Here is a 12,702-nt window from a genome sequence, read left to right on the forward strand (position 1 = left end):
AAAACAACACCAAACAACCCCAAACAGGAACTCCAAACAGCCCAAAAGTACACAAAACAACAAAAACAACCACAAACAGGTACCCAAAACAACCCAAAAGTACACAAAACAACTCAAAACAACCACAAACAGGTACCCCAAATCATCCAAAAGAACTACAAACGGCCAGCCAAAACAACACAAACCCACCCAAATTATAAATTCAGGTTCATGTTTCAGACAGGTCAATAATAGCTTGCTTGATTGGGCTGGTGGTTCACCTCTACAGGCTACATGGACCCATTTGATTACACATTAGAGATAATCCAGGTCCCTCAAACATCATCAGTGACGTTTCCTGTAAACTRTGACACAATCCTGGTCTCCTGCCATGAATGGAGCGGTCTACAGAGAACAATAGTAATGCCGTCTTTTTGTAGGCACTAACTCCGCGATGGCTCGTTGGCCAAAGCCTACGGGGAAATTAATGTTTTTTTGGGGGGGGTTTGGATAAATGCCGAAAATAAGGCCTGTGATAAACACAGACTTAGGAGAGTTTCTACGTTTTATTCTATGAGATAATCTTTATCAGCTAACGTCACTGTTTGTGAATTTTGAAGCATGTATGTGATCAAAACAAGCAYGTAAAGGCCTCATAATTAAGAAAGTTGACTGACTGATATTCAGGGCTGGTTCCAGGCATAAGTGACATAAGCGGTCCCCGACCGAAAATGGAACTTATTCGGGGTCTCAACTTACTATTGCGCGTAAGAATAGTAGAATACACCAGGTGCAATTTAGAAATGTGGTTGTGCATCAGAAGTTTTTCCCTTGTTATGTCAGTCACTGACAGTCACTGAATTAGCCATGTCAGCTAACAATTTTTGATTGGTAGTTAGTTGATTGAAGTAATCATGACCGAATACTGACCGTGCACGCAGGGCACGTGCTCAGGGGCCCCGACCTTCAGGGAGCCCCTATTGATTTTGTTAGTCATTCTCACTTAGATATCATATTAACATGGCATAAGTCATTACAAAAATGTGTTTGATTGCAGGAAATTAGCTTCAAAACTGCAAAAATGTCTCAATACCCTATTGCAAATTGTATAGAATTGTAAGAAATTTGATGTAAAACTTTACAAGAATGATCTCTGCMCCATGGCAAAAACAAATTATTGAGCGGATGGTCGGGGGGCCGGAACATAATTACAAATCATTTGTACACTTCAAATTGACCGCAAGAAGGCCAAAAATATATAATGTTTAACTAAAACATAATAATTTMAAACGTTGATCACGTCGTGTCTCTCTATTATGCGTGGGAGTACTTGGGAACAGATTTCTTAAATTAAAATCACATTGAGCTGATTTCCTGGTGTTTTTTTACAGACTTTTATGTCCCAACAATAAAAATTCCGCATACACATTTTGATTTATTTTTGCTCAGAAAATGTTTGGGGGGGAAATAAAACCCTGGGGAACCCTGTCATAGAACAATACATATAAAATCTTCTAAGCCTGTGTTAATCTCAGACCTTATTTTCGCAGTTTATCCCAAAACCCAATTTTTCCCCATCATTTCACCCATAGGAAGGGCTGAACGAACCAGATGTAACTCGTTTCTGTTTTTTGGGACTACAAGCTGGCAAGCTCTATTGGCTAAAGTAATAGCTCTATCGACTCAGAAGAAGCTAGGCTATCATCCTGTGATAACACACTGACCTTATCTATTTCGTACCCAGAGTAACACACAGAGCATTCAAACTACTGGAGAAAACCCCTCACAATCATCTCAAATTGTGTTTTTACACAATAAATGAAACACAGACTACCTCTTGCTTATCTGGAGACTATCGGGTATGTTGTGGTGGACTGTCATTAAAATTGCTTCACGGGAAGCTGGTACAATTAAGTTTGTAGTGTGGCTAGCAACTAGATGGCTCTGAATGCACTGGCATGGGGTCAAATCTACTACTAACTACTTATGGACCTAACTAGTTCGCTCTAGTTGTATCCTGATGTCGACAGCAGATGATAGTTGTATTCATAATATGCTGTAGCTAATTTAGCTAGCTAACATACATTTTGAGAAAACAAGTTATATTAACCAGCTAGAGAGCTAGCTAGCATTAGCAATGTTTGGTGGTCAATTCCGGATTCGAAAAATACTCCAACAGCCTCTGCATTTCAGGAATCACAATAGCAAGTACGCCTGGTGCATTCACTGTTATTTAGACATTTAATCAATTGAGCTACGTTTTCTATGAAAACTCTGTTTTGTCATAGGTCYCATTGGCTTTCATGTGCTTGAAATGTGAGCTTGTCCGAGGTGTCGGACTCAACGACGGTTGCTATCCATTGGAGATCTACTATTGGTTGCCCAAAATTCTGGGTCTTGATTTAACGAAGGGTCAATTGACTGAACTGAAACGGAATTGACCCCAACCCTAACCCTGTCCCTGACCCACACACACAAATATCCCTATCTGCACTCACTCACATACACATTTACCAGAGTAGACAAATAATTATATCCACATGTTCATACACTACATGACCAAAAGTATGTGACACCTGCTCATCAAACATCTCATTCCAAAATCATCCTCTTAAGGATTAGCCCCGTTTTCTTCAATTTTTGCCTAAAATGACATACTCAAATCTAACTGCCTGTAGTTCAGGACATGAAGCAAGGATATGCATAGTCTTGATACCATTTGAAAGGAAACACGTTGACGTTTGTGGAAATGTGAAATTAATGTAGGAGAATATAACACATTAGATCTGGTAAAAGATAATACATAAAAAAACATGCGTTTCTTTTTTTTTTTTTGTACCATCGTCAAGCGAAAGGCCATAATGAATTATTCTAGCCCAGGCACAATTTAGACTTTGGCCACTAGATGGCAGCAGTGTATGGGCAAAGTTTTAGACTGATTCAATGAACCATTGCATTTCTATTCAAAATGTTGTTTCAAGACTGCCCAAATGTGCCTAATTGGTTTATTCATACATTTTCAAGTTCATAATTGTGCACTCTTCTCAAACAATAGCATGGTATTATTTCACTGTAATAGCTACTGTAAATTGGACAGTGCAGTTAGATTAACAAGAATGTAAGCTTTCTGCCATATCAGATATGTCTATGTCCTGGGAATTTTTGGGGTTTCTTACAACCTCATGCTAATCATATTAGCCTATGTTTGCTCAACCGTCCCAAGGTCGGGACACCGATCCTGTAGAGAATTTATGGAGAGCAGACATTTGACGTACTGACTTGTTGGAAAGGTGGCATCCTTTGACGGTGCCACATTGAAAGTCACTGAGCTCCTCAGTAAGGCAATTCTACTGTCAATGTTTGTCTCTGGATTTTATACACCTGTCAGCAACGGGTGTGGCTGAAGTAGCCGAATCCACTAATTTGAAGGGGTGTCCACATACTTTTGTATATGAAGTGCAGCTTGTTTTTGCCAATATCTACTATTTCAGTCATACTGTACTTTGCTTTTATTATTTCTGCTATCCTGACGATATAGAATCCTGACCTGAACCCAATATATCACATACCAAACTGAAACGTGAACCTGAACTGATCATTTGGGTGGTTTTGTGTTGTTTTGGCTACCAGTTTGTGGTTCTTTTAAGTACTTTTGGGTTCTTTCGGGTACCTGTTTGTGTTTTTTTGTGGTTATTTTGGGTACTTTGGGGGGTTATTTCTGCGACTTTTGGGTTGTTTAGGTTACCTGTTTTGGGGTGGTTTGGGGTTATTTGTTGTTGTTTGTGTTTGTTTTGGGTTGTTTTTGTTACTTTTGGGGTCACACTTTATTTGGATAGTCTGGATAGTCCATTTATAGATGCTCTACAGATGGTTATACTATCAACAAACTATCTGATGTTAAGCAACTGCTTACAAAGGTTACGGTTAGGGTTACGTTTAGAATAAGGGTTAGGGTATGGGTTAAGAGGGTTAGGCCTAGGGTTAGGGTAAGGGTTACGTTTAGGGTTAGGATGAGAGTTAAGGTTAAGGTTAGGGCTATGGTTAGGGTTAGTAGATAATTAGTTGAAATTTACATTTACATTTACATTTAAGTCATTTAGCAGACGCTCTTATCCAGAGCGACTTACAAATTATGTTGCTGATAGTATGTAGCTAGGACGATACAGATGGACTATCCAAGTGAAGTGTTACCCCTGTTTCTGAGTGGTTTTGGGTTGTTTTTGGATAACTGTTTGTGGTTGTTTTGTGTACTTTTGGGTTGTTTTGGGTACTTTGGGGGGGTTGTTTTGGGTACTTGTGGGTTGTTTTGGGTACCTGTTTGTGGTTGTTTGTAGTTGTTTTGGGTACTTTGGGATTATTTTAGGTACTTTTGGGTACCTGTTTGGAATTGTTTGGGGTGACTAGTAGGACCTGTTAAGGATCCCTCACAGAGATGGTCACAGCTCCAGGCAGCAGCACTAGGAGCCTTGCCAAGGAAACTAGGAAACAATAGCTTGTTCATCACCCATTGTTTCATATAAATGTATCTGTCTGCATGGATGTTGAATGGGAAGATGAAAGGAGATTCTACCATCAGGAAATTATTATTTTTTTACCAACAGGAACACTTAATGCCCAATAATAGTGGAAGACAAGTACTTGTTTAAAAAACACATGGAAGAGACAATCGAAGGAAACGTAGTGGACCCTGCAGATAAGTACAAGAAACAGGTTTTAATGAGATGTTTTTACTTTTACACAGAACATCTGTATGCATTTTCTCACAGCAATGAGATAATAAAATTGAGTCAGTGTTCTAAAGTGTAAACATGTGCTCTGCGTGGGACTGGGTGATAACATTACCTTTGGTTCCTCTCTGTGGTTCCTCTTTGTCCCCTGAGTTTAGTATTTTTGGACGGGGGATGAAATATGTGTTTAGTTTCCAGTACAGCCTCCTCTCTCTCTGGTGTTTGGATATGTTCTGTAAATAGAGATGGTACAGGGGTTTACTTCCTTCTCTGCTCTTAATGCAAAAAGCTGGACTGGATGTCCACACACCTACAGTTGAAGTCGGAGGTTTACATACACCTTAGCCAAATACATTTAAACTCAGTTTTTCACAATTCCTGACATTTAATCCAAGTAAAAATTCCCTGTCTAAGGTCAGTTAGGATCACCACTTTATCAGAATAATAGTAGAGAGAATGATTTATTTCAGCTTTTATTTCTTTCATCACATTCCCAGTGGGTCAGAAGTTTACGTACACACAATTAGTATTTGGTAGCATTGCCTTTAAATTGTTTAACTTGGGTCAAACGTTTCGGGTAGCCTTCCACAAGCTTCCCAGAATAAGTGAGGTGAATTTTGGCCCATTCCTGACAGAGCTGGTGTAACTGAGTCAGGTTTGTAGGCCTCCTTGCTCGCAAACACTCTTTTTCGGTTTTGCCCACAAATTTTCCATATGAATTGAGGTCAGGGCTTTGTGATGGCCACTCCAATACCTTGACTTTGTTGTACTTAAACCATTTTGCCACAACTTTGGAAGTATGCTTGGGGTCATTGTCCATTTGGAAGACCCATTTGCGAGCAAGGTTTAACTTCCTGACTGATGTCTTGAGATGTTGCTTCAATATATCCACATAATTYTYCTCCTCATGATGCCATCTATTTTGTGAAGTGCACCAGTCCCTCCTGCAGCAAAGCACCCCCACAACATGATGCTGTCACCCCCGTGCTTCACGGTTGGGATGGTGTTCTTTGGCTTGCAAGCTTCCCCCATTTTTCTTCAAAAATTACGATATTTGTCCCCATCTGCAGTTGCAAACCATAGTCTGGCTTTTTTATGGCGGTTTTGGAGCAGTGGCTTCTTCCTTGCTGAGCGGCCTTTCAGGTTATGTCGATATAGGACTCGTTTTACTGTGGATATAGATACTTTTGTACCTGTTTTCTCCAGCATCTTCACAAGGTCCCTTGCTGTTGTTCTGGGATTTATTTGCACTTTTCGCACCACAGTATGTTCATCTCTAGGAGACAGAACGCGTCTCCTTCCTGAGCGGTATGATGGCTGCGTGGTCCCATGGTGTTTATACTTGTGTACTATTGTTTGTACAGATGAACGCAGGYGTTTGGAAATTGCTCCCAAGGATGAACCAGACTTGTGGAGGTCTACAATTTTTTTTCTGAGGTCTTGGCTGACTTATTTAGATTTTTCCATGATGTCAAGCAAAGAGGCACTGAGTTTGAAGGTAGGCCTTGAAATACATCCACAGGTACACCTCCAATTGACTCAAATGATGTCAATTAGCCTATCAGAAGCTTCTAAAGCCATGAAATCATTTTCGGGAATTTTCCAAGCTGTTTAAAGGCACTGGCACAATTGTGATACAGTGAATTATAAGTGAAATAATCTGTCTGTAAACAATTGTTGGATTTTTTTTTTGTGTCATGCACAAAGTAGATGTCTTGACCGATTTGCCAAAACTATTGTTTGTTAACAAGAAATTTGTGGAGTAGTTGAAAAATGAGTTTTAATGACTCCAACCTAAGTGTATGTAAACTTCCGACTTCCAACTGTATGTATGTCCTGTCCTTCTTATGTAAGAGATACGTCAGACTGGCTTATATGGGGTAATGGTGTGCCCACCAAACACCATTCAGTCCCCTGCTCCACCACTAACTCCATCCCAGACTCCTTTCTCTGYTCCCGGCCCTTTTCCCCATTGTAAAGCTCCAAACACATCTGTTTCAGTCGCCGATACATCACATCAAGGCTTTGAACTACTGGCCCAACCACTATTCTTACTGCCCAGGATCCTCACCTATGATTTTGTTAGTAAATCATGACACCAGTACTTTAAATCAGGCATCTACCAATATATTGTGTTTGGCTTTTGTGTACTACTTTCTAGCCTTGAAGTATCCTAGCCCACGGACCAATAGGGTTCTCAGTCTCAGTAACAATTTGGCAACGTTTCCCCTGCTGTCCTGCTGTCCAATAGATAAATATAGGGCCCGCTTTTTCCAGTCTGGGACTCTTGCCCATTCAGCCCTCCTGTGGGGGAGCACAGGGACAGAAGTAMATTTTGTTTCTGTCAGTTATGATCGATAAATCCCTCCTCAGACCTCCTTACAACRCTACTCACACCACCTCTCTGTTCTCTCTACACCCGCAGGCTCACCCTTTCCAAAGGTGCGCTGGTTCAAGAACGGTCTTGGGATATTCCCTGACCAATCAGAGTTCTCTGTGGCAGAAGATGGCTCTCTTGTGATTGGCTCTGCATCTGCCAGTCACAGCGGGGACTTCAAGTGTGTGGCCAGCAATGATGCAGGCTCTGTTGAGCGGAAGACACGGCTGAAAGTGAATGGTGAGACCTCATAAACTCGAACTTTATACAGACCTGATGTCAGTTCAGATCACAATAAAATGTGACCGACCGCCTTGATTCGGTCTTATGTAGCAAAATTTGAAATTGTGTTTTTTACATTGGATTAAAGCAGAGACACAGAGCTACAAAATGRTATATCACACACTGCATTTGAGGAACAAGGGGAAAGTAATTCTGCTTTGAAAGTTGATAAACTTGTAATCTCACTTTTGAGAAAATTTGAGAGTTCTTCTTTGTCTACACCCATTCAGCATCATTCACACCCTCTTAAGCTTTCACCACACCCATCTCTTTAAACATTGATCCGAGCATTCTGTCCTAACGACAACAGTCAAGCACCCAAGCTACCTGGCTAACGTTGGCTAGCTTGTTAGCTACTTCCAGACACAAATGAGAGAMCAGCTCACTGATCATTTTATTCACCCTAGCAGAGCTGGTTAGGTGTTGAGCATTCATAATTTTGTCAGTTATTCTGCTCTCTGGCACACTCAGACGAGAGTGCTCTGAAATCGGRGTAGATAGCCAGAGCGAATTTACCAGCTACGTCGATCAACAGTTGTCGCAGTGACATTCTATTGAAATGTCTTCTTTTGTTAAGACATGTAGCTAGCTAGCTAGGTAAACAATGAACTATAATCCCAACACATGATTGGGTTACTACCTTGCATSAATCTGCAGGTAGCTAACCAACCAGGTTCAATGTTAGCTAGCTAACATTAGGCTATAACTAGACAAGCAAATGGCTCTGAGATTCGAATAATAAGATCATACACGTCACGTTAGCTAGCAAGCCAGCCAGCTAACGTTAGCTAGCTAGCTAACAGTACACTTTAACTTGAAATGAAAAAATGACTTTCTGTCAAAATTAGAAATGTGTAATCTGAAAATGTAGCTAGCAAGACTATCTTACCCATTTACATCATAGATGGATGCTTCTCCCTGTCACGGATGCCATGGTTGCCTTTAGTTTGAAGATGTAATCCGGAGACAGGTGTTTTCTCCATCTCCTTAGCTATCATACTCTAATTCCACTGATTTCAAAACTCGGTCCTCCAGAAAGTGAAGAGCAACACTAATGCAGTTCTACTACGTGATACATAAAAAAAGCAGCATTAGACAGGATTACCTACACATACTGACCAGCTCAAATAGACAGAAGTGTGCTATATGGCAGACCAATCCGAACTCATCTCTCGGCATGTGCAGCCCACTCATTATCTCTACCAATCAAGGCTAGCGGGGAGGTTGCCTCTTTTTCTGTGGCTAAACCAACTAGGCTCGTAATTTAACAATTTTCTTTGTATTTACAGATGGCATACAAGTATTTTATTAAGGGCACATGAAAGTTCACATGTTCCAGAAGGCATTTCTGCCAAAAAAAAACACATTTTGATTAAAATAAAGTTGACCTTCAAATGGCTCTCCTGTGAAGTAGTGACCCGCGACATACGCCTAGTTTACTGAAACTAGTCACAAATGTGTTAATAAGGGGACTTCCAGATTATGTCTGTCTCCTGTACTCCTCCAGTTCCCCCCGAGATCCAGGATGATGGACAGCCCCTGAACCTGACTGTCACCCTGAAGCAGCCCCTCACTCTCGGCTGTGATGCCTTTGGTATCCCCTCCCCCACAATCACCTGGACTAAAGACGGACATAATGTGAGCCACCTACCAGTCATTCAATTAAGCTTCTTAAAAAACACTAAGAAATGTTGTATATTGTATGTTACCATCTCAGTTAACACTTCTCGGGAGAGAGAATATTGTTGTATTGTTACCTGTAATGTTCCCCTAATGTTTGAGTGTCCAGTTTTTTGTTAGTTAGGGGAACATTATTTCTATGTTAACTAAAACTTTCGGAGAACCTTTTTAGCATGTTTTAATTAATGTTCTAGACGCGTTTTATTGCACATTGCAAGAACATTCATGAGTCCAGTTTCCTGAATGTTAGGACAATATACCATCAATGTCCCACCAAACATAGAACATGGTTTCCATTTTCTCAGAATATGCAACATTCCCGTGTCAGGTTTTCTGAGGGTTAGGAGAATATTCCATCAACGTCACATCAAAAATACACAGAACATGGTTGCCATGTTCTCAGAATGTAAGATATTAATGTTCTACACACGTGCCCCCAAAAAATCATTACACATCACATCTTGTTACTTTTGCAGAGCCAATCAAGGCCCATGTTCTGTGTATGTTTGGTGGGACTTTGATGGAATATTCTCAGAACCCACAGAAAACTGGACACTTGAATGTTCTTGCAATGTGTCTAGAACATTAATATCTGAGAACATGGTAACCATGTTCTGGGTAAGTTCTATTTGACMTTAAGGAAATGGTCTCTTGGAAACATTCCTTGCACATCACAGTAACATTCCTATGAAAACGTTAGTTAATGTCCTAATGAGACTCATAAGGGAACATTTTGTGGGAATGTTTGTTGTTAGCTGGGATACTTCTACTGCTAACTGTCAATGACAATCATGTTATTTGTATCTAGCAACACAGTGACACCAAGTGGTAATTTAGTTTATCACAGTTCAATATTTATCATACAGTAACAAGCACTAATTATGTGTATAGGTGGTGGACTCCCTTGGAGTGTACCTTCAGAATGGGAAGAGACTTCTGAGAATCTACCGGGTCCAGGAAGAGCATGGTGGCCAGTTCACCTGCACAGCTAGTAACACAGCCGGGCAGGCCCGAAGGGACTACAACATTGTAGTACAAGGTGATCCTTCATAGTGCTTCAAATCAAGTTGTGGTCCTACCGCTCCCATTGATTTCACATTTTAAGTTTAAGGAAAGTAAACAAGCAGCCATTACAGGTCCAAGGCAGAGTTGTATGCTTTCTTAAGCCTAATTGAGTGTGTGTGTGTGTGTGTGTGTGTGTGTGTGTGTGTGTGTGTGTGTGTGTGTGTGTCAGCCCCACCAGTAATCTCGGGGACATCCAGGGTACAAGACCTGTCAGTGGTTGCAGGACAGGAGGTGGAGTTCCAGTGTCGGGTCAGTGGGCGCCCAGCCCCCAAAGTTGAATGGAGCCGGGATGGAGAGTGAGTATTCCATTATAGTTGTATGAGTTTGATATCAGATTTTGTGTGGGGATTAATCGGTACACAATCGGGCTTTGGTGTATTGATCCCTATTCCTCCTCTCCAGGGTGCTGTCCAAGGATGGTGACCCCCATGTGGAGTTCCATGATCAGGGCCAGGTGATGAAGGTGAAGGCAGTCAGACTAAGGGACCAGGGCTTGTACCAGTGTCTGGCCAGTAACAGCGCTGGGACACAGATGCGCCAGTTCAGACTCATAGTGCTAGGTATCCCTTCTCTCATGTCTCCTTCTCAATGAACTCACACATACAACACAAACTTCCAAAAATCTCATTAAAACTCAATGTTTATCAATGTTTGTCAATGAAGCAGATTTATCAATGAAGCAGATTCACCTTCTATACTACAGTATACCTTGAGAAAGTCACCTTCTCTTTCTCTATCCTCACTCTCCCCTCCTTCCCCCTGTTTCTCTAGCTCCCCCCACCATCAGKGGCCCCAGTGAGACCTCAGAGGTGTCTGTGGTTTTGGGTTTCCCCACCGTTCTGCCTTGTGATGTAGAAGGTTCTCCCATGCCCAGTATCACCTGGCTGAAGGACAACCAGCCCATCGTGTCCAGTGCCCAGCTCACCTACACCCGGGGTGGGCAGGCGCTGCGGCTGGGGACAGCACATGGAGACAGTGCTGGTATCTACACCTGCCGAGCTTCAAACCCTGCAGGCACCACTCTCAAACACTACTCACTCAGTGTGCTTGGTAAGTGAACCAGACAGGGAGAGGGTTGATTCTAGAGTACAGAATAAAATGTAGTCTAACATCAACAAAATGAAATGTAAATGCAGGAGAGGATTTTGAATGTCTGGTTCATTTGATCAGTTCCACCGCAGCTTGAAGGCAACTCTACATCTCTGAGTTTCGGCGGCCAAGATGAGAAAGTGCGTATCAATGGYTCRTTAAYCCTGTCCTGTCTGGCTAAAGGCTTCCCTGAACCCRAGACCCAGTGGTTCAAAGATGGACTGGTTGGTTTGTGTTTCTGTCTGTCTAGCTATTTCACATAATTCAATTTAGCGCCATAGATGTCTATTTCTGCTAATATGAAAACGTGATGGTGTTGTACCTTATGTTTCTAGTTGTTGACTAGGAACTCCCACACTGGTATTCGTGAGAGTGGCCAGTTCCTTCACATAGACAATGCCATACTCTCCCATGAGGGACAATACACCTGTGTGGTCACCAACACTGCAGGAGAGGACAAGAGAGACTTCCATGTCACCATTCAGGGTGTGTCCACGCATGGAATTGACACTGTCTGCCCTTGGCAAGATTCGTTCATTGACACTGTGCAACCTAATCTCATAGCACTCTTGTGATACTAACTGAACATTATTTCTCTCTCTCTCTCTCTCTCTCTCTCTCTCCAGTTCCTCCCATCTTCCATCGGGTGAGTAACGGTGCAGCAGCATGGGGTCTGAGAGGAGAGGATGAAGAAGAGGATGGAGGGGACAGAGATGATGAGATAACTGAGAAGAGAGAGGTGGTCCTGGGGCATCCCATCAGCCTGTCCTGTGAGAGTAACGCCATCCCCTCGCCCCGTCTCAGCTGGTACAGAGAGGGACACAAGCTCTCCACTGCTGACGGAGTGGTACTGCTGCCAGGTGAGATGGGTCCATGCYCTCTAGGTCTAGGATATCAAACCGGTACAATGATCAGTATGGCACTACTGCAGCATCAACTCCACTGTGATCCAATGGGATGCTGTGTTATGTTGTTGTTCTTTAGGTGGGCAGGTGCTCCAGATCCCTCGAGTCCAGCAGGAGGATGCTGGAAAATATACATGTCAGGCGGTGAACGAAGCAGGAGAGGACCGCATGCACTTTGACCTGGATGTGCTGGGTAGGCATGCTTTCTTACTACTTCCTGTCATTCTGTCAACTCATTTTTCAGCGATAGCCTAACAACTATTAAATGTATGAAAAGGCCAAGGAGTCATTTCCTAATGTTTCTCTATGTTGACGTCCTGTTTGCCCAGTTCCCCCAGTGATAACTGGCCAGTTGGATGAGTTCATGCAGGAGATAGGGGCGGTAGTGAACAGTACAGTGGCTCTCCACTGTGACGTGACGGGTCATCCAGCACCAGCAATCTCCTGGCTGAGGGACGGCAYACCACTGCACTCCGGACAACACCACAGCATCAGTAAGGACGGGAGACAACTACAGGTCAGAATCCCATTATGACATGGTTGGAACAAAGCAATGCACTGCATATTACAGTGTCAGAACTTCACTTGGTTGAACGTC

The 12,702-nt window shown here is 42.3% G+C and overlaps 1 protein-coding gene across 1 annotated transcript in view; it reads left to right on the forward strand.

The window, feature by feature from the left end:
- Positions 1-12,702, forward strand: part of LOC111958140 (hemicentin-1-like) — a 76,307-nt gene that overhangs the window by 35,896 nt on the left and 27,709 nt on the right. The window contains exons 26-36 of the mRNA XM_023979324.2: positions 7,132-7,323; positions 8,873-9,003; positions 9,937-10,084; positions 10,280-10,406; positions 10,513-10,670; positions 10,882-11,160; positions 11,281-11,423; positions 11,535-11,685; positions 11,826-12,059; positions 12,184-12,297; positions 12,434-12,621. Coding sequence (XP_023835092.1) covers positions 7,132-7,323; positions 8,873-9,003; positions 9,937-10,084; positions 10,280-10,406; positions 10,513-10,670; positions 10,882-11,160; positions 11,281-11,423; positions 11,535-11,685; positions 11,826-12,059; positions 12,184-12,297; positions 12,434-12,621 — 1,865 coding nt within the window. The remainder of the gene's footprint in view (positions 1-7,131; positions 7,324-8,872; positions 9,004-9,936; positions 10,085-10,279; positions 10,407-10,512; positions 10,671-10,881; positions 11,161-11,280; positions 11,424-11,534; positions 11,686-11,825; positions 12,060-12,183; positions 12,298-12,433; positions 12,622-12,702) is intronic.

Source organism: Salvelinus sp. IW2-2015, linkage group LG33 (assembly GCF_002910315.2).
Source record: "Salvelinus sp. IW2-2015 linkage group LG33, ASM291031v2, whole genome shotgun sequence".
NCBI classification, from domain to species: Eukaryota; Metazoa; Chordata; class Actinopteri; order Salmoniformes; family Salmonidae; genus Salvelinus; species Salvelinus sp. IW2-2015.